Genomic DNA, 26148 nt, shown 5'->3' on the forward strand with positions numbered 1-26148 from the left:
GCACATATTCTGCATTACCATATTCTACATCCCTAATCCTACCCAATACCTAAACTTAATAACTACCTTACTGACTATTAATAAGCAGCAAATTAGGAGTTTATCGAGGCAAAATTCATAATTAATGGTTTGTTAATAGCAAGAATTTGAACTTTAAAATAAAGTGTGATGAAAAAAAAAACTGTTTCAAGGTGGTTAACAGTATACAATTTATTTTTGTGAAGTACACTATGATTCAATTTCTTCATTTAAAAAAAAAAAAAATACTTCCTCAGAAATTTGATTAATAATGACAGTAAAGACTTATTGTAAAATATTACAAATAAATGCTGCTGATGTGAACTTTCCTTTCATCATATTAGAATGTTTCTAATATACGGAGAAGTCGTGGCCTAATGGTTAGAGAGTCGGACTCGTAACCCAAAGGTTGCGATTTCGAGTCTCGTACCGGCAGGGATTGTAGGTGGGGGGAGTGAATGTACAGCGCTCTCTTCCACCTTCAATACCACGACTGAGGTGCCCTTGAGCAAGGCACCGAACCCCAACTGCTCCCCGGGCGCCGCAGCATAAATGGCTGCCCACTGCTCCGGGTGTGTGTTCACGGTGTGTGTGTGCACTTAGGATGGGTTAAATGCAGAGCACTAATTCCTAGTATCGGTAACCATACTTGGCCACATGTCACGTCACTTTCACTTTTCAAATAGATTAACAATATTTCACAATATTACAGATTTTAGTTTTTTTTTTCTTATATCCTCAACCTCTATAAGACCACAGTGGGGCTCAACTGAATTTATCTGGGGTTTACATAAAGCTACAAATGCAACAAAAGCGCCAAACACAGACCCATCCAAGGTTCTTACCTTCACATGTGTCGTCTCCCTCTGACATGAGCTCATCATCTGAGCAGATGTTTAACACGTTGACCAGCATCTCTGTTACTGAGAGCAAACGAGAGAAGACCAACTTTAACCGATGCTTTTTTTACTTCTACATACTTCTACTATTAATTACATGCTTAAGCTTTAAAACTATCTAAATCACATGCTTCATACAGTAGTTTTCAACATATGATCATTATGTACAGATTAGGGTTGTGCCAATAGAAGATTGTATCGTGTATCGATGATAGTCAGAGATATCGCCTGTGGCTGATGCCTTTGACGATAGCAAGACGATTATTTTTATTATTAGGCTAGTAATACTCTCTAATTAATATTAGGGCTTATTTGTTGCATTATATTTCTTCTTCCGCGTTTTTACAGTATTGCGAATTATAACCAAACACACACGATTATGCTGAGCTTATGAATGCAACGGCCAATCAGAGGCGTTCAGATGAGCCATCGCTGAAACAGCAGAGTTCCGTTGTTCAGCGCACACACTCGCTGACTGAATTCTGACTCACGAATTCTATCATCTTAAACAACAGTGCAGATGTACGTGCGATGTATAAGAGTTTTATTCATCATACAGTGTCAACAGCTTCACTGATTATAACAGGAGTGTTTTTAAAGTGCATAAACTCGCGCTAGGCCGAGCTTGTGATGATGTTCTTTGGTAATGTCATGTTCTTTGCTCGTTTTCTGTAGCTGCTTTTTGAATAACTGAGGAAATGTAAGCATTATAATTAGTAACTTACGATGTTTCTATTCATTTGTTATCATGTTAAATACAAATTCAGTCATATTAAAAACATTAGGCTGCTTTTAGCCTTACGCTGGAGTTAGTTCACTTTCAGGCAGAGAAACTAAGTAAATAAATAATTTAATAAATTAGCACGATAATATCACATATCGGCGATCTCACAGGCTGACGATAGGACGATGTGAAAATTGAGCATATCGCCCAACACTAGTACAGATATGCATTTGGTTACTCCATCCAGACAATTTGTCTGAATGTTTCCTCGAGGATCAATAAACCATCAGAATTGATGCACAGTAAAACTAATTTCTAAAACCACATCCCATAATTTTGCAAATGCATTTCTGATGTCAAAATCAATGTAAAAAAAAAAAGATTACGCCGTTCCCATTTGCTCTTTACCTTTCTCCCCGACGAAGGGCAGTGACCACGTGAACACGTCCATGAAGTTGGGCAGCCAGTACGGGTGAGGAGAGCAATTGAACTGCCGGATGTTCATGACGTTGTTCTCGTATTTCAACACAGCAGCTTGAGGGGTTAAAGAATCAAAAAGAGGAGTCAGAAATCCTGAGAGACTTTAAATAAATAAAAAATTAGCTATGTATATCTGGACTGCATGAATTTATTGCATAAGGCCAACAGCATAAGGGCAAAAATGAAACAGCTCAGCACAATGGCACGGGCTCAAAACTGTCTTAAGAGCTCTTACCTTTATTGTTATACACATCTAAGTAGTTTGGTGCAGAGAAGATTGTGATTAAAGAGGGGAAGCCTGTCGTCTGACTCTTTCTGTACATTCGATACCTAAGGGGGTCAGTGAAATGGGACAGACATTGTCAGTAAGAGCTGTTTGCATTCAGTTCAGAGCAGTCTGGTTTATGAGTGTGGTGTGCAGTGTACTCACCCTGCGTCTTGGGCTTCATGTGCTCTTATAACTGACAACAAGTTATTATTCATCAGAAAGTCACACACTGCAGGGTAACTATTAAGAGACGGAGAAAGAGGTGTAATTAGCGATTCCAGCAGTCCATCAGTCAGAACGGCATGACTAACATTGAGAGGTGCGACTGTGAACGGGGGACTGTGTAGGCAGCTATCAAACAAATGTGCATGTGGGCAGACGGTCAGCTGGAGTACCTGTAGAAATAGGAACATCCTCTCACACTGTTGTGACAAAAGTGCTCCGAGCTCTTTTCGCTGCCGTAGTCCTCGCCAGGGTCAGACCACAGCAGGTCGCACATCGGCCCGAAAGCTGGAGGCTCTTTAAACCGGTCTAACTGCAGCACAACAGTGCAAAACAAACAATCAGAACTCAAAACCCCAGCATTTCTGTTCTGCAGCACCATCTAATCCATCACCGCAACAAAACATATTCAATCCGTTCGCATTTGCTTAAAATGTACAAATCAGTGACAGATTTTTTATGGCGTTAAGTAATTATTAAAAGCACTGAGCAAACCATCATCTAATCTAAGCACATATTAATAAGGAAATAACTAGATATAAGCATTTTATGGACTGAAAACAAATAGACCAAAAAGTGTTTTAACTAAATATGTGTTTACACAAGAGATGTAACAATATTATCAATATCGTGGTATCGCGATAGCAAAACTGCCTCGATATTATCGTGGTCACATGACGATATGAAACGATAGGTCGTGCAGGCAAAAAGTGTAGTTTTTAAAATATATTTAAACTTCTTATTCTAACGTAAAAGGTTAGAAAATAAGTGGTTTTGGCCATTATGCTTTGACACAGTATGTCAAACGAACTAAAACTGAAAGCACAATATGGCTTAATCCCTTCATCAAGTCTGTTTGCGCTGCGTGTTTCAAAGCGAAGCGCGCACTTCGTTCAGGCGATCAGCTCGTGATCCAGTGTTTTCCACGCCTCAGAACGGCCCCGTTCACAGTGAATGAATTATTGCACGTGCTGCGAGTTTAGCGTGCTTTTGGAAACGCAACAGCCACCAGTAAGGCTTTATTTTCGCAGCAGATGATTACAGCATTTCACTAGATTTGTAGTGAGACTCGTTTTTGTACGCATGTTTTCACTGAAGCTGGAGGTTTCCTTGAAAATAAAAGCTCTACTGCAATTTCCGTCAAAATAAAAGCTTAAAAGTGCAGTATGAATTTCTGACAGCTAGCAGTTTAAATGCAGTCCAAATTCAAAATATCTCTTTCAAGTGTAGAAATTAGGAAAGTAGTATTGTAATTTCCCTACTGTAGTGTAAAGGAAAAATAATATACCTATGAAATTTTTCATTTATTTTGCAGTGCATTTGCAAATATGTTTTACAATATATGGCTATTACTGTCATTTTTGTTATTATTATTATATATTCTAATTTGTTTGGCTTCTTAAAACACCAGTATGAATGTAATTTAGACTGAGACAGTATATGCGAAAAAGAGAGTTGAATCCCCTTTAAAGCTCAGGTACAAGTCAATTCACTGTCTTTTTTCTTACTTAAGTTTTCTTAGTTAAGAGTTCTTAAAGGGTTAGTTCACCCAAAAATGAAAATTAGCATATGAATTACTCACCCTCAAGGCATCCTAGGTGTATATGACTTTCAGATGAATCCAGTCGGCGTTATATTAAAAATTGTCTTTGATCTTTCAAGCTGTTTAACGGCAGTCAGCGGGTGTTGCAGTGCATCAGTCCAAAATAAGTGAAATAAAGTGCATCCATCCATAATACAAAGTGCCTCACACGGCTCTGGGGGGTGAACAAAGGCCTCCTGTAGCTAATCGATGCGTTTTTGTAAGAAAAATAACCATATTTAAAAATCTATTTAATCTAGCTTTCGCTCACTGTTGTACACGGAAGCAGCTCCGGGCGGATGACGTATGGAGGTCGGCTTTGCGCATGCGCCGCTCAGAAGTGACGAACGCGGAAGCGCAGGGGAGAGATCAAAACAAAGGTCACGAATTAGAAGTACAAAACGAGGATTTGTAAAGAAGAATGTCGGAGGATTTCGCTATAAGCCAAGAGGAGACTGGTTTTCCTTTGCTAAAGTAAGGAAACTTTGCTTCCTTTGCTCCTGTTAACTAGTGGTTCAACGGATCACAAATCTCACGGTTCGTATCACATTACGGTTTTTGACCCAAGGATAGGATAATTTTTTGGGTCAGCAAGAAAAGAAAAATATTTCAATTTAACTTGCTTTCCATTTATTACTTAAAGCGAAGTACTTCTTTGATACATTTACATTTAGCCATTTAGCAGACGTTTTTATCCAAAGTGACTTACAAATAAGGACAATACAAGCAGTCAAAACTAACAAAAGAGCAACAATATATATTTCTCAGCTGTTTTCATTCACTTGAGACATAACTGACCGCATTTACCTGAATGATTGTCGAGATGGGTATTTTGTCATAATTTTATGTGTATGTTCAGAGGATTCAGTTCGGTGTCGCGCGCCGCCTGAAACGCGTGTGCGCGCTTCATGTGTGTTCATGTGTGCGGCTGTGCGCGTAGAGAACAGCGCACGAGTAACGAATTGAGTTCCCTTTCGCCTATTCTCTCTGGAATCGTTTAAAATTCGCTTGCTTGTGTAAATATGAACAAATGATAAACTTATACTCTATTATGGTTAAATTTTGCAATTAATCCGCGGATCACATGCGTACCGAACCGTGGGGCTTGGTCTGTACGGATCACGGATCAACTACGATCCGTTTAACCACTACAGTTAACAAACGTTGGTTTTCACGAGACTCACCGGCACATGCACAATGCCGACATCTTACGTCATCCTCCCGGAGCTGCTTCTGTGTACAACTGTTGGCGCAAGCTAGATTAAAGTGATTATTACATTTTGAATATGGATATTTTTCTTACAAAAACGCATCAATTCGCTACAGGAGGCCTTTGTTCACCCCTCGGAGCCGTGTTAGGCACTTTTTATTATGGATGGATGCGCTTTATTTCACTTCTTTTGGAAGATCAAAGTTAATTTTTAATATAACTCCCGATTGGATTCATCTGAAAGAAGGAAGTCATATATGCCTAGGATGGCTTGAGGGTGAGAAAATAACGGGCTAATTTTCATTTTTAATTTTTAATTTTCATCTTTAATTCTGACTCTCAAAGTGCATTAGATAGAGTAATTTAACTTTAAAATGTACAAAATGTAAAAAATTCTCAATTCTTCATTTGCCTTTTTTTTTTATATATAAATATCGCAATAAATATCGTATCGTGGACTTCATATCCTAACCCTAATAAAATAAATTGGTTGACTGAAAACAAGGCAACCATCCTGAACATCTATTTTGTTGTAATTATATAATAATAAAGTAACCATTTTAAATGTAACAAAAATTAAGAATATATTAAAAAGTGTCTTACCGTTACCGTTATTTTTTTATTATTACTATTTATGTAGATCATCATATTTATATAAATCATTCATTATTATAATAAATTTAAGTGTTTACATATTAAATATAAATAATAATAATAAATTATGATTACTATTAATAATAATAATAATAATAATGAATATGAATAGCTCAGGATGGTTGCTAGTTGTCTAACAACTGATAATTTCGAATGGTGAAGTAGAATAGTGAGTTTATAGAGATTTTAAAGCCATCTTTTTTTTAGCTTGAATATTCTTAGCTGCAGTGCTTTAAAAGGAGATCAGTTTAAAAATGTAACTTCTCAGAGAGGGTTTCAGCATGTTGACATCTTGCTGCGCTTTAGTGGTACAACTCCCTCCGAGAAGTTGCATGTCTAAATTCATCCCCTTTAAAGAATCATCACAACAGCGAAACAAGCATCACCTTCATAACAAATTCAGCACCTTCCAATACTGTCCTACCATGAGTATGGCACACACAATACAACAGCCCCACATCTTTCTTACTTTCCGGATGTCGTCGAGGCAGGTGATCTCGGGGGACAGGCCTCCGTGAACGCACAGGAACTGCTGGTTGAGCAGAGCGGCCAGGGGAAGGCAGTCAAAGGCCTCCATGCAGGCGTCATACACGCGCTCCGAGTACTTAATCTTGCCTGCGATGAGAGAATCACAATAAAAACACCCATGTATCTCCAAACAGGCGCAAGTGGGGTGAATGAGCTTTTCAAGCCAAGGCTGTCACACCGTCCGCTTGACATATCACAGTAATGCTGGGTGGGTGAGGGCAGACCGGGGCTTGCTAACTTTCCAAGGCTGAAGGAATAGATGGAGGAGGAGGAGGATGTCGCATGCCTTGTTAGGCGATGTTGCAGCAGAACCGTGCGCTAATTGGGATGAACTGAGGAAAGCAGCGCGGCGGGAGTCTGATTAAAGGAGGCTGAGGCCAGAGACAGGTTACACGTGGAACAAGGGCCGCATACCGCCGTTAAATCCTGACATTTTAGAACGGGCCAGCCGTGCTACGTATTGTAAACAGCAGCACTGACAGATGAGAAACAGGCTGCCTCGTGATGAGCAAAGAACAACACTGCAATGAGCCAGCAAGTGGTGAAGTAGCACATCATTATCAAAGGCCCTTTGATTAGCTGGACGGAGAAACAGCCAGCCTCGAACTAGGCTGATTGAACGCATTAACAGCCAAGATTCTGCTGATCCAAACAGGAATGCCATTGTCCACTGGCTGGTTCCTGATTGGCTAAATTAGGGAGTTTTCATTGGAGAGTTTTTGGTGGAGAACCTCATTCATTTGACCTCAGAGTTCCGTTTGTTTTGTTGACATGAATCGAAGGTCAACGTTTTGTTAGCTATCAGGTCTGCAACTAACGATTAGTTTGATAATTGATCAAACTGTATTTGATTAATTAGATTAAAAAGCCAAACCTTATTTTCTGTAATGTATTGCACAAACTAAAATAAATGTATATATTAATTCAAAATGATAAAGATTCTACTTAGTTATACACAGACTCATACCACCTAAATGTAAAAAAAATAAATAAATCAAAACTGGGCTGTATATATAAAGTATATATATCGACAGTCAAAGTTGCATTACGGCACAAAAGTGCGGACTCAGAGGAAGACCGCGAGGGTTTAGGGTGCTATTTGGGACAGGGCCATAGAGAGAGCCGTTTACTTCATTCCTGAGTGAACCAGCCGTTTGAACGAATCGACTCATAAAAACATTTACCACCACCTGCTGGTAGTTTTAGTTTCTTCTTTAGAGTATCATTTAATTTATTAAAAACATAAATAAATAAAAAACATTAAAGGGATAGTTCACTAAAAATAAATAAATAAATAAATTCTGTCATCATTTACTCACCCTCATGTTGTTTCAAACCTGAATGACTTACTTTCTTTTGTACAACATAAAATAAGTTATTTTGAAGAATGTTGGTAACTAAGCTGTTTTGGTCACCAGTGACTTTCATTCAATGAACAAAAAATAGTGAAATGTTTCTCAAATTATCTTCTTTTATGTTCCATACTTTATGTTAGGCTGTCGTAGCCTAAACAGTTCGGCTAATATTACATATTATTAATACAATAATAGCTTTAAATGATCTTTTAGGGGTATTTTCACAGCCAAATTTAGTTTGTGATTAATTAGATAAAACATTTTAATCGACTGACAGCCCTAATATATATATATATACAGTGGGTACGGAAAGTATTCAGACCCCCTTAAATTTTTCACTCTTTGTTATATTGCAGCCATTTGCTAAAATCATTTAAGTTAATTTTTTTTCCTCATTAATGTACACACAGCACCCCATATTGACAGAAAAACACAGAATTGTTGACATTTTTGCAGATTTATTAAAATGTGTGTGTGTGTGTGTGTGTGTGTGTATAAGAAATATTGATATTTTTTCTAAAAGTTTCACATCCTGCCCCATTTTGAATTTTAACATTCAGTTAAGGATTTTGAATGTATTTATATTCTAAAAAAAATAAGAATCTTGCTCAATGTTTTCCTCCAAACATTGTGCAAATTGAAGACTAAAAAAGTAAATAGAAATTAGCTATTATTTGTATTGTATTGGCTATGATATAAATTGCTAAGGTTTAAAATAAACTGTCCAAAATAAACGTTTTTCAATGATTAAATAATAATAGTAATAATAACCCACACACTTTAATCATAGTAAAATGTAACATTGTAAAAACGAGGGCTGAGAAAACTACATAGTGACAGCTGGAAGCAAAGTTACATTAGCCAAAATATTGAATAAACACCTAAGTCGATGAGGGATTTATATAACTTGCTGAATGAAGGGTGTTACAATTTTGCACAGCCTCTGTGTGGGTCTGCTGATCATCAGCTGCTGGTGGAAATCAGGCAGCCATTCGATGTGCGGGTTTCAGTTAGCTGTCAGTGTTTGTCATGACTGGGCTGATGGCTGATGTAAATCTAAGTGGGGAGTGAAGAGCCCTGACGAGCGCTGTGGGACGTGATTGAGCTCTGTGCCTGTGGCCCGTCGTCCAATACTCCCCTGACACCATCTCTCTCGGGATGCCACGATGGTAATGGGGAAAAAATTGCCATGACAGACTTGAATGATAGAATGTGGCAAAATCTCATTTCATTCTCTTGATAACGTTTACACACACACACGCTCTGAGTTTCTAAAGAGCTGAGCTTACATTCTTGTTTAAAGGTGAAGTACTCCGTGAGATGCCGACACTCGTGGTTGCCTCTGAGGAGGAAGAGGGTGGTCGGGTGGTTGATCTTCAGGGCCCACAGATAGAGCACACACTGCAGATGCAAACAGAAAAAGCGTGTCACAAAAACACAACACACAATAGCAATGCTATCATATATCCCTATTCTGTTTCACACAATTGCGCTGATACTTCAGTTTTTGTGTGTGTCTATGCATATCATTTCCTAGAGCTCAAATAATGAAAATCCAGGTCACTGAAACTTTGAAACCAATTTTTCTCCATGTGGTCAGTCGTTTTTGAAGCACTAAACTAGACATCCTGCAGACGAGGTCTGTCTTGTACATTTGATGACATTTTAATCTTGATACATCTATGAAAACATGATGAATGACAGTATATTCAAACCTCTACGGACACCTTGGCAATTGAATCGCCATTGGCTAGTATATTTTTTTTGTTTACTCGCCAAACTGAAATACTAATATATATATATATATATATATAAAGTTATGCTATTTTACAAACATATATAATGTTTGTAAAATGGTACAGATTTTTAAATGTCTGAAAGTACACTCTTAATATCAGTCAGTCAAGCAGTATAATATGCATGTTATGTAAGACTCTCGCTCTTTGCACGTGTGAGAGAAAGCGACGGCGAGTCGTGAGCCTTCACACTAGAGTTTACGTTACGCCAAATACACAAACACAGGTGCGCTGCGCATCCATTCAAATGAATGAAAAATATCACAGATCGCTTGACGGAGAGTGATACTCTGAGGTGCTCAGTCAGAGTGTTCTGTGAGTGAAAATATATCTGTGCTAATCATATACTCAGCATTCAACTCGCGCACTGGTGTGTAAAATCTGAGAATTTATTAGCCATTGGCTAATATTAGACATCATTTAGTCGCCCAGAGTGAAGATTTAGTCGCATATGCGAGTGATTTACTCTCAATGTAGAGGGTTGATATTGAATTGTAACATACGCATTTCACATTATAAAATAGCTGCATTTACCCAGTGCTAAGTTTCAGTATGGACCATGTGTTAAAGAAACTGATATCCAAGTAGAAATGGAAAAATATGTTCAGTCAAGCCAAAACAAACACAATACTGCTGAACACAATCATTAGTGTTCTGATTCAGCTCAAACTAATATGCTAGAAGGCCACGACACAGCAGGTTCAGTGTTTAAGAGGATTATACCTCCATTACTCCTGATATTTTATTAAAGGAATAGATCACCGAAAAATGAAAATCATTGTACAACACACTAGGATATACGGTATGCAATTTTTCTTTATACATTGAATACTTTAATGACTGCCTTCATTTGCCACTGCGGCGGTATAAAAGAGCACACTGTCGAATTGGGGCTGACTTGTCCTTCCATTTCAAACAGACATATCAATAAATATTTTTTTCAAGAATTTAGACATTTTTACACAAAACTGGACTGGATGCAATTTTATTATTATTATTGTGTATTTATTTTTTCCAAGATGACAACTGGACCAATACACACTGTTTTCTATGAAGTTCTGTTATTTACCCTTGTCACTAAAGTAAATTAACATTTAATGAAAAACACATTACAAAAACACATCCAGGTAAATATATTGCTAAAAATATATTGCTAAAAATATATTGCTAAAAAATGCAAGCAAAAATACAAACGCAAACAAAAATATAACGTACAAATAGGCAGAAAACGAAATATTCCTTCCTAGCAGCAAGTAATAATTCAATAATTCAAACAGCAGATCTATAAACAAGTATTATGCAGAACACTCACGTGCAGCCGACATACACATTGACATCAACAGAATTTATGATTTTTTTTTAATGCATACTTTTATGCAATAATGCATTAAATTGTTCAAAAGTGAGAGTAAAGATATTTATAATGTTACAGATTTATATTCAAAATAAATGCTGTTCTTTCGAACTTTCTATTCAAAGAATCATGGTTTCCACAGAAATATTGAGCAGCACAGCTGTTTGTTTTCAACACTGATCATAAGAAACCAAAATATTAGAATGACTCTGAAGGATCATATGACACTTGAGACTGTAGTTAGTAATGATGCTCAAAATTCTGCTTTGCATCACAGGAATAAATTACATTTTACAATATTTTTGGTTAACTGTATTTTTGGTCAAATAAATACAGTCTTGAGCACAAGTGACTTCTCTCAAAAAAATTATTATTATTTTTTTTAATTTTTTTTTTAAATCTTACCGACCCCAAACTTGTGGACAGTAGTGTACCTTCTTTAGTAACTGTATACAGTAAGCTTTCCTGAAGCAGCAAGCTAGAGTCTACCAGTGGCAGATAAGAACTTAAGAAACTGAAGCTGATGTACAATCCAAACATGCTGAACTACAAACACATCTGAGCAGACAGAGAACACTTTGCTGTGTTAAGCAAGACTATGATTTCAATCTTTTCACATCTACTTCTTTTGATCATCTCTCAACCCCAAGCTCTGAAACTGTGTAACTAACCTGCCTAAAGTTATTAATGTTTGCTTCAAATCTTAACCTGTCAGTCACTCTGCGTGCTCCATTAGCTCATCTCCACTATCCCATTAAACAAGGCTTTACAGTTCACACATGGTTAGATTATCCACAGAACTCCGCTGCGTAACAGTGAACAGGATTTCTGTGTTAATCTGCAGAATACACAATTCTTTCTCCGTCCTCTGAGGAAGGATACTCTGCGTTTAGGTTGCAGTTATCTTTAAAGAGGCCCAGCAGTTGTCTGTTTCATCAAGCCCTACACTGAAAGAAACACTGAAAACGAAGTGCTGAGTGTCAGGGTGGGGCAAAGTCTGGTGGTGTAACCTACGAAAGCGTTTGATGACTGCAGCGTCCCAGTCAGAGGGCATTAGCAGGTGGTGTGGCGGATGACTGAAGTTCAGTGCTTTGTGGTCTGTGATGTCCAGGGAGGGAGTAGGAACTCAGCGTGGCCTTTGTTGTGAAACACACACGCTCTCTTTCTATGCGTCTCAAGTGGACCCTCAGCTGTGTTTGATGGTATTGAGCAGCGGTGTGTCCGCTCTCTTACGCCGCTTCTTTTAACCATGACATTTCTCCCGTCCCTGAACTTTGCAACCAAAGCGTGGTGCAGAGGTGGAAGCTTTTTGAGGACTTGCGCTTGCTGGCCCATTCAGAGTGACATCAGACATCAAGGACCAATGATATAAAAGACGCCAGCTGATAAACCGGACCAGAAGATTTCTGTAACAATTTACACGTAACTTGGATGTTGAGAAGCGCGTTCTCTTGCCTGCAGGATGGCGGGATCAATAATCCTTTAATGCCATCTGCTTCATCATTGTGGCTGCTTAACAATGATGATACAGTGTTACAGGCAGAGGTGACATGCTGATTGCATCATCACAGTGCATGCTGGTACAACAGAGACTGTTTGAATTGCACTGCCACATGGCATTCTCTGAGGGCCAAGTTATATTAAATGTGAACATCTCAGGTGTCCAAAATGAGCACGATGTGTTTATTCGGCAAAGATGTGTTCAAAAGGCCTTGAAGATTCAAAAGACTTTGTATAGAGACTATAAACAGATTTAAAACAAAACTAGCCTCTTTTTAAAAAAAAAAGAATGCTCTGGATTCAAAACAAATTTGGCTCTATTGACAACTTTTGTAGCAAGCTAGTGATGCACCATTCTTTTTTTTACAGAAACAAATTAATTTTGGCTTTATATTTTGGATAAATAAAAAAAATTTGTGGTAGTTAAACTTGGTATGCATTTGAGGTTGTTGTGTTCTCAGGAGATCAATTAAACCAGTCATATTACTGTTAAGTTTGCAGCTATAATATAAATAATTTATGCTGTACGTTCAATAAAATGTGTGTATTTTAATGTTTTTCCCTGTTTTGCTCCATAGACTCCTATTGTAAGTGCATTACTGAACTGAGGAGCAAGCTGAGATAATTTTCTATGGTAATCGACAGCATGCCACTGATACTGCTGATCTTAATATGTAATGCATATTGAGAGCTTAATATGTATTGAACTTGTAGCATTCCTTTAATTATGCCTATTTAGGCATTACAACACAGAAACACAGTTGTTTACCACTTAACCCTATTTTACATAGCTTGCGAACATTACATTTACACTCACCTCAATACTGAAATAGCCTCGATCCACATAGTCTCCCAAAAATAGATAGCGTGTATTGTGCGGGGAACCCCCCACCTCAAAGAGCTTCATCAGGTCAAAAAACTGCCCATGGACATCTCCGCACACTGAAGACAGAGACAAAACACGTTAAAGGGGTCATATGATGCGATTTCATTTTTTCCTTTCTCTTTAGAGTGTTACAAGCTCTTGGTGCATAAAGAAGATCTGTAAAGTTGCAAAGACTAAAGTCTCAAATCCAAAGAGATATTCTTTATAAAAGTTAAGAGTCAGCCACACCTACCTAAAACGGCTCGTTCGAACACGCCCCCACATATCTACCTCACTATGTGGGAAGATTTGCATAACGCCACCCAAATGTTCACGCAAAGAAAGAAGACGTAACTTTTATTCTCACACACTTGAAGTTGAAACAACAAAAACAGTGACATCATTGAAAGGATGTGGCCAAAACAAAAACATTGGAGAACATCGTAGAAAGAAATGAAGAAATATCAGACATTGAGTACTTGCAAGGAGGTCAAGGACATGTCTTTATGAGCTCAAGATGGGAGAAGAAATCTTAAAGGGATAGTTCACCCAAAAATGAAAACTCTGTCATTAATTACTCACCCTAATGTCGTTCCAAACCCGTAAGACCTTTGTTCATCTTTGGAACACAAATTAAGATATTTTGTTCACAAGTATTCTCGTATCTTCTTAAAATTACAGTTGAACAAATGATGTCACATGGATTATTTTAATGATGTCCTTACTACCTTTCTGGGCCTTGAACGTCCCGGTCTATGCAGGGTCAGAAAACTCAGATTATCAAAAATATCTTAATTTGTTGTCTGAAGATGAACAAAGGTCTTACGGGTTTGGAATGGCATGAGCGCAAGTAATTAATGAAATAATTTTCATTTTTGGGTGAACTATCCCTTTAAGATTTGAGCAACTGAAAGTGCACAAATATCAAAACCACTAAACGGAAGTGCACTAATACTAGGCCCACTCAAAACGGCTGAGTGAAACATATCAATAGTGGTCGCTACAAACAGGATGTGGCCAAACCAACCCTATTTGTGCTAAAACAAAGTAAAAGGTTTTAGGCAGAAACACCATCTCAATTATTCATGCCACAATTTCTTCTGTTTTCTCTTGCAAGCCAATTATCATGCACAGCTTTTTCTGTTTGCATCTGCAGTGTGTGCTCTATCTGTGCATGTTATGAAAGACATGGGAGAGTGCAGGGGGGGGGGGTTGAGGGATGGGGAAGATCTGGATAGACGTGCCCATTTATATCCACACACCTGTTTGTGTGTTTGCTCGAGTGTATGGCGAGTGCTGGGGGTTTCCTGTGGCCTCCACCGGGGAATTAAAGTGTGGGGGTGTGTGAGAGAGGGAAAGTCTAGGATGCAACTGTTTCTCTGACCTTTACAGAGCAACCACATTAGGGGTTGCTGTGGAAGACTAGCTCCGTATGAAAATAATCATGCTCTTCTTGCTGGCTTGAGGATTAAGTCGGGGACAAAACTAAACCTAAAGATTAAGTATGGTATCAGAGATGCCCGATCAAGTAACCGCAGAACCTTGAGGGTACTTTTATTGGTCTTAGATAACATTCTCCATGAGGGAAACCATATAACTGTAAACTAACTCTAAGTTTATGAGAAAGCTTGTGGGCGAGTACCATCGCCGGTGGGCATCATGTTTTTCTGTGATTGTACGGCATTAGGTGTAGCGAAGATCTGTGAGAACCACATCCTGGATGTAGATGCTGGTTGTGAATCATGACAGGTTTGTAGCGTCTCCGCACAGTGAGTCATCAAGTGTGCAACACCCTACCTGTGATGGGGGCCTCCACTTCCAGCATGCATTTCTCATGGCGGAGGATGTTTGCGCCATCGTTGATGATGCGTAGGGCTGCGTCTTCCTCCAGGCGCCCCTCTTTCACCAGGTGGCTCTTCAAAAGCTCCACCTTGGGCTTGCCGTCCTCGTACAGCTCTTTCATGGTGAGCCGCGTTGTGGGAGGGTACGGCACTGCTGCAGGAAAGAGAAAGAAAGACTCACTTTTTTTAGTCTTGTTAGTCACAGGGAAACCCTGCTGGCAAACATTTCATACTTCAGAGAAATAATATTGTACATACAAGAAGACATTATACACGTTTTTAGCCATTTTGACTGTACAAAATGGATTACAGCTTTGTGCCAGAGCAATTCAGATCCCATATTGATTTGGAACTACCTGATAGACCGTCGCAACAAATGTCTAAATTTAAAGCAGCATGTTTACAGTCACGATTGTGCAATCGATAACAGTGTGGTGAAGTCTCAGAGTCTATCACAGCATCTGTTGACCAAGGTGTTTCCAAGTTAAGGCAGCTTCTCCACAATTTCAAAGCCAGATGGAGTGTGATAAAAGTGCAGAACCAAAAGCAGAAAAATGTGTTATGGTGTTTCTCAAAATAAAAATATCTCAGCCCAAGAGTTTCTTAACATGCCACTCTCAGGCTTCCATCACAAGTAACTCAAAGCTTGTCTGTCAAACTAGATTTTGACATTTCAGAACCTAAAACCAGCCTAATCATTCAAGATTTTAAGACTAGCTGTTGGAAAAATATGCAGTTTTGAACATTCCTAGTAGGGTTGGGCCGATAGACGATGCCATCGTCCATCGCCGATGGCTGATAGACATCCCGATGTTGAGCCGATTTTGCCACATCGCTCGCGTCCGGTGTAGACACGGTGTTAGGAATCGTTATTTCAAACCGATGAGCTTTGTAAAAATCAACACGTTTCAGAAAAGGCGGGGCATAGAGGAGAAACAATAATGTACATTATGTGGAAAATAATGTGTTTTTTTAACCTTAAACCACATAAACACATTTCATTACACCAAATACACAAAATAATGTTCTTTTTAGCAACATCATATGACCCCTTTAAAAACAACGCAACCTCAGTACACTGTGACATTACTGTTTTCACGATCGGATCATTTCATGAACTTTTCTTGATATGTGAATGCGTGAGTGAATTGATGAATGACATCAGCCGGTTTACTTTAACGTCTTTGCCAGAATACAGGCAAATTAAATTGATGCGTGAAACCTCATGGTTGCAAGACGACACATAATTACTCAATTCACGTCGTCAACTGAAAACATACAGTTCGCAGTTACGAGGCTGCCTGAAAAATGCAATGCCAAGCTGACTGCCAGAAGCTAAAAGTGAAACATATGCATGGTAATAACGTTTACCGTTATTGGTCAGGATTTGGGACTCTCCCACAAAGCTATGTGGGTTATCAGAACACACATGGCCACAGCTGGTCCCGTCCCTTCCCCCAACCAACATGCACAGGTCTTGTTAAGAAGACACAAAGCCCTTACTGTCATGGAGAAGACAGCTTAAATAAACCCTCAACAATCTGGGGGTTGGGATTTTACATTCAGACACCATGTGCATGGGTGAGCGCTGAGGCGGGCAGCATGCAACCAAATGCCTGCTAGAACCGCTCTGCAACCCCCTGAGCCTCGAGCTATTTTCAGTTGCAGGAATTCCACAACATTTAAACCAGTCTAAGAGGAGCTGGGAAGTTACGTCCTGAAGTCGGGGTGGGGTCGGTATGGAATCCTCTCCGCTAGGGTCACAGGCCAGGTTGGCAAAGCTCACTCTCCAGAAGAATGTGGGTCTGGCCGACGGCCATGGCTTTCAGTGCTGGGACCACAGGCATGATAGACCACAATAAAGCTTCGAGCTCAGATGACTAGGAACCTTCCAGGGACTCCAATGGTGGAATTAAGAGCAAAGAATCGGTTTGGGTTTACAAAACCAACCGATTTTTTATGATTTTGGATTCTGTTCAGGCAGAAACCATTAGAGGGTGTTGTTCTTGTTGCATACCAGTATGGGGAAGAGAAAAACGACGAATCTTTCATGCCTGACAGAATGAAGGAAGAACACCTGCTCATTTGCCTGTTTTAACTAAAGCTGTAACAGGGCTATTATCTGGCTGGAGGGTTGAGCTCACCCTTCTGTGGCGATGGCAGAGAAAATGTGTAACCTCTCAGTGTGGCGCATTTGCATGTGAAAATGCAGTCCTCAGGGCGGGAGGGGGATTTTACTATCAAAGTACCAAAAATACATATTTACCTAGCAGTGAGGCTACTGTACTACACTTGTGGCCCTTGATGATGTCAAAACCCAACCCAATGAAGGCCCAGTTAAAAGGAGTTGTTCACTGCATAGCTGTCCAACCATTAAATATCTAAATGCCTTCAAATATACATTTGTTGGTTTTTGTAATCTTACAAGGATAACCTGCATATGATTCTAAACCTTTACTACTATGAAACGCAAAGGAAGGAACATTTTGAAAAATGTCTCCAAGTTTGCTTGACGATTCAATGGGAGTCACTGGGGTCTGATGTGGTTGGTTTGGACCCCACTGACTTGTATTGTATGGACAAAACAGTTATATTATTAGTATAGTATAAATATTTTTCAAAATATCTTTTTTCTGCAGTAAATGACAGAATTATTGGGTGGACTATCCCTTTAAGAGACTTCTGGACCAGACCGCATGTATATTAATAAGGAAGCTAGAAAAGGCATAACTTCCTGTATTCGGCCTGATCTGTGGTTTTATCACACTAACTGTCTTTTTTTTGGGTGGGTGGGGGGGCGGGCTGATATTAGAGAACACATTAGGTAAGAAAACACATGGACTTTGAGGTTCTCAGCAAGGATGACGAGCGCTATCTTGGGCGGTACGAGTGATCCTAGAGAGAAAAGCCGTGGTGAAAGGGTGAGAGACGGGGCCTGAGGTCCGTTAATCATGCATGAGGACAGAATAATTACACAAGCAGGGTGACGCTGACCGTGACAGCTCTAGTTTCTATCTGTAAATAAGCCAAAAGGTCAAAACATCAAATTCACCATCAGCCTGACAGGGGTCCAAAACTTTATAGCATCAGCTGCATAACTCGCTCATTTCCAGATGAAGTGCATTAGATGGTGATACGATTTCAGGGTGTTGATGTTACCCCCTCCAAAAAAAATAAAATAAAAATGCCACAGACAGCAACCCAGCTTGAACTGCTTTTTCATGCTAACCTTTCAAGCTTTCAACTGTTGACCCATGTTTAAATTAGGGATGTGCGCGACGACTAATTTGACTGTCGTTTAGCGGCGGGCTGTAGTAAATGACGTGATTGACATTTGCTGGCTTTGGCCAGCCTGTAAGCTAACGCCTACGTGCCTGTATTGAATATGATTATGCATCGCTCCAGTAGAGTTATTGTAAGACGGTGGTCATTAAAAATAAATAAAAGAGCATACACTCAACGTCTGTCAAAGCATAGCTTATTTATTCAAATCAGCTGGGGAAATGCAGAACAATGGAAAATCAATCAATAGCCTGACAGAATTCTTAATCTTCATATAACGTGGCAGGGGTTCAGAATTCGGCACAACACCGGCGGGCTGTAGTGAATGACGTGATTGACATTGCCTGTATTGAATATGATTATGCATCGCTCCAGTAGAGTTATTGTAAGACAATTTGACATTACAGTTTACTCAAAACTTTTCCGTTTTCTTCTAATTCAAAATAATCACAACTTCTCGTCTTTCGCATGGTCATTTTTGAACTTGCCGCAACTGACACGAAGAAAACACATAGGAGCTGTACCGTTTAGTCGACTAGTCCCGCACATCCCTAGTTTAAATGCACAACACAACAACCACCCTACTGTCCGCCGTTCTCAGCAGGGGAAAGTGAGAAAAGAGTTGCGTGGAAATGTCTAGCAACTAATGAAAGCTTTTAAAGGCACTTAACCTCATCTTTCCTCCGCCACATTGTTCCAAGCACGGCTCGGCTGATGAAAGCGGAGTAGAAAAGTGCCACTGCGATCCTTGATTCCCCACGCTCCGTGCTTTAACTGTGGGAGGACTCATCAAGACGCGGCCTTGGCGAGAACCTCAACTCCCACTCAGCTCTTCAATCATGCTGGAGTTCATTCTCGCAGAGCTTATAGTCCTTTTAAACACAAGCTTTAGTCATTTTACCTTCCAAACACGATGGACGAAAGGACAGGCCGGCATGCTTTCACCAAGCTTTTTACATTTTTTAACACTTGAGTCGACTGAATTCATCTCTCATCAACCAGAAAATATGCTAAAACAGAATTATCGCAGACGTGGTAGAAGAATGCTGGTGCACGACACTGATTGGTCACTGGGTAGTAGCGCTTTCAAGGTGCTAACAAGCTACAATTAACACTTGCATCAGACAATATTCCCTCTCCACTGTCTTGATTCTTTGTAATTGCCCCATATGTGATGAAGTTGGCATCACTGATTCTGTTACTTCCTAGTTTAATACTGTGATGCTGCTTTGAACAATCTCTATTGTGTCAAGCGCTATAATAAATAAACTGCATATAACTGACTATAATTCCCCAGTTCAAACCTCTCTCAATGCAGATGTCTGTCCATCGTGGCTTACAAAACAAATCCCACAAAAACATTTTTCAGACAGCCTGCGATTACGCATACGTGTGGCGTAAAATCCAGGTGTTGGAGTGCTTAAACTGAAAGGAGGCATTCAGTGAAACCTGGAACCAATTTGGAGCTGAAATGCTCCTGTTCCAGCAAAAAGAAGAACAAGGATTCTAGACAGAAAGAGAGTCGGCTCTTTTTAATGAGGAGGTTTTTTTTGTCTGTAGCGATTTAGATGGCTGAATGGTCTGACTTGGGAATGGAGATGCAAGTCATTACGGATGCAGAACTAGACTACTAAAGAGCCCAGTGCTATCAGCTCATTACAGAGACTGTCTAATTGAGCTCGATCAGCCAAAACACAGCGAGCTGACAGAGCAGCACATAAGGGACTGAGAGGAAAGAGCACACTATATATGCCAGCGGACACACTAGTTTTAATCAAAAACAAGCCAAAGTTCCCCGGATGCCTCTATACCAATGAAGCCACAGACCTAATGATCCAATTAGTTGTAGTACTCTACTGCGTCTCACCTCTTTGACATAAAAAAAACTCCCACGAGCCCTTGATAAGGAGTTGATGCTTAAATGCAACAAATGCATCACCTAACCAAGGGTCAATCTTTTTTGTGTCTAAAATAGGATTATAAGTACGAGGTTAATTGGGATCACATGGATAACTTCAATTAGTTTAGTTCTACCTCAGACAAATGAGTAAAGCTGAAGTGACACAGTTCTCACTGATGTTGCCCTAAAGGAGGAGGAAGAAAACGGAAGAAAGCAAATGTACTACAGTGAATTAATTGTTGTGCAATGATGATGAATGTAAACCTATGGGATTTCTGAAATACGCTTGCATAAAGCCAGCCAAATTTCGAAATCTGATTCAAGTCAATGTTTTTAATTAATAATACACACACAAATGCATGCATTTTCTATTTTAAAATATTAAATATAAAATTAAAAAATAACTACAAAATCGTATATGTATATTAACTATAGCCGTTAAGCCCACCAAAATCAGTTTACATAAAAACATATAATCAGTTTACATAAAAATATATATTCCCATTCTCAGTCTCTCATTTTAAGATTATATGTATAGTCCTATAGTAATATATGCTCCTATAGTAATACAGTAAAACACCTGTAATGCAAAATCAAATGTTTATTTTTCGTACTTGACAGCTTTGGCAGTTTCAGTTTCATGAATCCCTGGGGTTTTGCATATTCAGACCACTTTGAGTATCATGCATTCCCACTAATATCCCTATAATGGTCTAATTCACTAATGCCAGCTTTGCTTCTACGCAATGTTTGCACACTAGAGCTTAAAACTTCATTGATCTAATTTAATTCATGCCAATTCATCCCATGTGCAAAATCAAATGTTTATTTTTCGTACTTGACAGCTTTGGCAGTTTCAGTTTCATGAATCCCAGGGGTTTTGCATATTCAGACCACTTTGAGTATCATGCATTCCCACTAATATCCCTATAATGGTCTAATTCACTAATGCCAGCTTTGCTTCTACGCAATGTTTGCACACTAGAGCTTAAAACTTCATTGATCTAATTTAATTCATGCCAATTCATCCCATGCAGCCTGAGCCAACCTGTCAAATTAACCATCAACGTGTGTGTCATTAGACTTTTTAAGTTATCCAAAACTCAGTCAGCACAACAGATGTCCCGACTTGCTTATATTTATATTACACAAAAACTGAATGTCACCCATCAGCTAACGTTACCAGTGCGGGTTCGCTAACACACAACCAGGCGAACGGAATAAAAACGTGCTGTTTCACATAGAAAACGTACCTTTGACGAGCCGTTCGGTGGTGGATTGTTTATTCTGCTCCTTCCCCGACATCCTTCAGTGTCTCTCGGTGGAACAATTGTAATTCCTCCTTGTAGCTGAACCCAGCTAGTCGCGTTAGCCCGCTAGCTCGGCTAAGCTACTGACGTTTCAGTTCGCGAGGAAAAAAAAGTCCTGACCGCTCCGCTGTAAGAGCGGGGAAACGGAGAAAGAGCGCTCGTCGGGGTCGGTTTGTTGATATGTACGCTCAAACGGTGGGGGAAAGGGGAAGGGGGAGCCCACTGTAACGGCAGAGTTTTATTTTCTGCCGTGTCTGTCCTTCGGGTTTGCTCATACAAGCGACCCAGCTGCTGTCAATTTCTCTAAGGGAGTAGCGATGTCCGACTCGTGAACGAATCGTTCGCTTGAGTCGGATCATTTTTAGGGAATCGTTTGAACCTGTTCGTAATTCCTGTCTGAACGGTTCGTTGACGAAAAGGACTGAATCGGTTCTCGAGTCAACCGACTCACTGAACCAAGAACCGTCTCTTTTGGACGTGTCCTGTTCACAATGAGCCAAGAACTGATGAGTGCGTTGATTTAAATAATGTACTAATAACATTTTAACTATTCCTAATCAAAATAACTGGAAATGCGTAAGGCACTTCAATGAATCTGGACACATTAACAACTTTTTTATTAAAACTCATAACAAAACTCGTAGTAATTGCAATATGTGTCTACAAATGGCTCAACATGTTATATGCCACGCAGGTGACGCAATACGCAATGACGTAAAAGAATCAAAAATTGGTTGTTGAACTGGTTCTTTAAAACGAACTGTTCAAAAGAACCGAATCTAAAAAATGACTCAGACTTCATCTCTATGAAGGAGGGGTGGCGGAGTGAGCGGCAAGCGACAATAAAAAGGCTCTGCACGAGATGTTGCCTGTTTTTGTCAAGCGACCACAATGGCTTGTGTATAATAAATGCGTATTCTGGTTCGTGTTTATTGTAACGCTCAAATTTTGTGTCTCGCTGGTTTGTCTTTCTCCTTTCTTGTTCGATCCGCTGAGTCGCCTTGACTCCCTTCTTGCGGATTAAATTTATCCATAGTGCAAACGGATTTCCTATAACATGGCGGTATCTGCTCAGCACATGTATTTGTGGGTAGTGTAGTTTTAAACACACATCTAACGCTTTATGAAGTCAGTTATATGCATCGCTATACAATTATCCGCTAGGATAATCCGTTTATCTGGAGGACGTGTATATTGTTTTATATCCAGACAGTATAGAGACACACTAGGAGCAGGTTAGAATTAATAAACAGTAATCCAGCATTGTCACCCAGTGGTCAAATAAAGAAACGTCCGATTATTTCATTGCTGACTTGAAAGATGTATGGTAAAACTGATTTTAAAAAGTTTTTTTTAATTGTTTAGATACCACACACAGCAATGTATAAGTGAATACAGACTTAAAATGTAACCCCTTAATCACCTGAGTATGGGAAAAATATTCTCATTTAGGCTTTATGTCAAACCTATTGTTTTCTTTTCTTTAGGCTATAAATCTGAATCAAAACGGTGAATAATTTTGTTAATTCAACAACACACACAGTAGCCATAAAGAGGGTATAAATATGACAAAGTACGTTTAAAATATCAATTTATAATAAAGAGAGCGCTAATTTGACAGTAGAATACGTTTAAAGCGGTAAAGATTGCAGTGTATGAAGTGGTGACTATCTACAGATAGGTTGCATATCTCCAATATGGCTAATTTGATGTAGGCTATCCTATGGAAAGTTATTGAAGCCGATATTCATCAGCAGAGGGCGGCATTCTACTGCACAGAGAGGGCGCTATGATTTTTTTGCATGAACATATAATATGAGCAAAATGAGTGTTTGCTTAGGCTACAAAATATATCTGAATATCCCCTCTGAAATGTGATATCATGCTGTAACATACGTGACTGATAATTATGAATTTTATATACAACACATTGAGAAAGGTGTGAGAGTGCTTCATTACCAGAGTCTTTTGGAACTGGATTGGTCATGACTGAATGCATTAAAACTAGAGAACTCGCTCTGCCTGAATTATTATTCTGATTATTATTATTACTGTAATTATTTTGATACCATTTAAAATAATAGCGTTAATAATAGCTAGATTTAAAATAGAATATTAATAGCTAAAGTGAAATAATTCCGCTCCCAAACAAAATCCCTGACCTGACAGAACGTTGCTATGCAACAAAAACTAGTTGTGTAGCGATATCGACGCTGTTAAACAGGGTTCGAACGCGGTATTGACCAATCAGAAACCAGAACCAGAATATTCGTTTAGAATGTTGCTTAATTACTTCTATATTAATAAAGTCATCATAAAGTAAGTCAATATCCATATACTTCAAACAATACATTATGTTTGAGTGGCGTGGGCTGAAAGCATATTTTAATTTAAAAACATCTATTTTTAGCGTCTATCAGGGTAACTCGCAGGTTCACTCACAGTGCGGCTCTCAAAACTACTTATAGCTCGTGATTTCTCAGCGGAACGAGGCTGAGAGAGACTTCAGTGTGTGTTTCTCGTCTCTTCGTTGACTTCGTGAGCGGGTTTTTCGTTATTTGGTTGTTGCCGGACTCAGAGGTCGTAGGCACCATGCCGTTGACTGTCCACTTCAGGCGCGCGAAAGGATTCTTCGCGATCAAAATATCGATACAGTGATGTTCACGACACATGGCGCTGCTGAACTGGTTTGGGCTTCCAGCGAGACCGAAATCGCCTTTCTCAATGGGACAACTGAATTTTCCCCCACCGTAGTAACCACAGCGGAGCCCAAAAGTAATGAGTCGTGTGGGGAGAAGCAGACTCTGGACTTGGACTTGACTAAGACAGTGATTATTGGGATGATGCTCAGCACCATCACCGCGGTCACTGTGATGGGCAACACGCTGGTTGTGATTGCGGTGTGTGTCGTGAAGAAACTCAGACAGCCGTCAAACTATCTGCTAGTATCTCTGGCCATAGCTGATCTGTCTGTGGCAGTGGCCGTGATGCCCTTTGCCATCGTGACTGACCTGACAGGAGGCGTCTGGCTGTTTGGGGAGGTTTTCTGCAACATCTTTGTTGGGATGGATGTCATGTGCTGTACAGCATCAATTATGACATTGTGTGTGATCAGTGTGGATAGGTAAGTTCATATCAAGAGTTCAAGATTTCACGATCACTAGCCTAGCCAATATGAATTCCACTTTCTTTCTCTTAAAATAACCGTTTGTTATTTTAAGAGAAAGAAAGTGGAATTCATATTGGCTAGGCTAGTGATCGTCCTTTTCAGCAATCATCTGTTTTCTGCAATTTCAGACAAATATATATATATATATATATATATATATATATATATATTATATGCATAGTTGTAATTATATGCATAAGTTGCATTTATGGTGTGAAAATAATATGCAACAAAATTATATTATGTATAAATATATATCAAATCTTTATCTTTTATATATAAAAATCTATATAGAAATTACAGAAAAAATTTATTGTAACAATAAAAATAAAAGACATTCATTAATAACCTAAATAAATACTCTAAGTAATATTCACTGAAAAAATTGCGACAACATGCCCCAATAAAACCTGTTAAAACCAGCCCAACCTGATACTAATTTTAAAAATATACAAATACAAACAATTCATAAAAAATAAATAAACAAAAATTCTAATAAATAATCATAAAAAAATAACTGTTAAAATCTACCTGTACCTGAGCTATTGCAAAATAATATTTATGATTTTTCTCCAACACACATATATAGAGAAAAGAAGCATTTAATTGTATTTTTGACTCCAACCCTTATAAAATATAAACTAAAACTATTTACTAAAATGTCAAAATGTCTCCTTGATAATTGAAAGTATACATGAGCTTCTAGTCTGTTAAGCATTGCATAATGTTTATTCACATTTTTAATGAAAATTGAAAAGCATATGGGGTATTCAATTGATTAGTTTTTGTAAAAATGAAAGACAAAAACACTAGAGTAACCCTAAATAAATAAACTGAGCAATAAAAATGCTTCCATGTCATTTGAGGCTTGATGAACTAGAGACTTTGAAGCTGCGTCCTGGTATGTATGCAATTTTGGTGCTCTTTGATAAAGTTCTGAGCTGGAACCCCAGGGGGTGAGTACTGCATGTTGAAACACCCTGCTTGGCCGTGGTAATTCGATTAAATAGTTAGGTGCCTTAAACTGCCCCTGCCTTAAACCTAGGAATGTGGAATAACCTCGGCCTGATGGTGTCTTTCTTACATTTGCTTATGTAACTTTTTTGTTAAATCTATTAGCATAAAATAATATATCAGAGAGGTCATATCAAAAGGTTGGATATTTCATATATATATATATATATATATATA

General features: G+C 38.9%; 2 protein-coding genes across 3 annotated transcripts in view; one reads left to right on the forward strand and one right to left on the reverse strand.

The window, feature by feature from the left end:
• Nucleotides 1-22125, reverse strand: part of LOC107720725 (serine/threonine-protein phosphatase 2B catalytic subunit gamma isoform-like) — a 29953-nt gene extending 7828 nt beyond the window's left edge. For both annotated transcript variants that reach the window (XM_016528547.1, XM_016528546.1), the window contains exons 1-10: nt 21732-22125; nt 15253-15450; nt 13408-13532; nt 9230-9341; nt 6527-6672; nt 2785-2924; nt 2552-2629; nt 2357-2451; nt 2050-2175; nt 864-941 (exon numbers count right to left, since the gene is read on the reverse strand). In XM_016528547.1, the coding sequence (XP_016384033.1) occupies nt 864-941; nt 2050-2175; nt 2357-2451; nt 2552-2629; nt 2785-2924; nt 6527-6672; nt 9230-9341; nt 13408-13532; nt 15253-15450; nt 21732-21783 (1150 nt within the window). In that variant the 5' untranslated portion in view covers nt 21784-22125. The remainder of the gene's footprint in view (nt 1-863; nt 942-2049; nt 2176-2356; nt 2452-2551; nt 2630-2784; nt 2925-6526; nt 6673-9229; nt 9342-13407; nt 13533-15252; nt 15451-21731) is intronic.
• A 2123-nt stretch (nt 22126-24248) lies between these two features.
• The window catches only part of LOC107720582 (5-hydroxytryptamine receptor 7-like), an 11925-nt gene continuing 10025 nt past the window's right edge, over nt 24249-26148 (forward strand). Inside the window, exon 1 of the mRNA XM_016528306.1 lies at nt 24249-24912. Coding sequence (XP_016383792.1) covers nt 24446-24912 — 467 coding nt within the window. The 5' untranslated portion in view covers nt 24249-24445. The remainder of the gene's footprint in view (nt 24913-26148) is intronic.

The sequence above is a fragment of the Sinocyclocheilus rhinocerous genome, unplaced genomic scaffold, assembly GCF_001515625.1.
Source record: "Sinocyclocheilus rhinocerous isolate Xijiao unplaced genomic scaffold, SAMN03320098_v1.1 scaffold603, whole genome shotgun sequence".
Classification (NCBI taxonomy): domain Eukaryota; kingdom Metazoa; phylum Chordata; class Actinopteri; order Cypriniformes; family Cyprinidae; genus Sinocyclocheilus; species Sinocyclocheilus rhinocerous.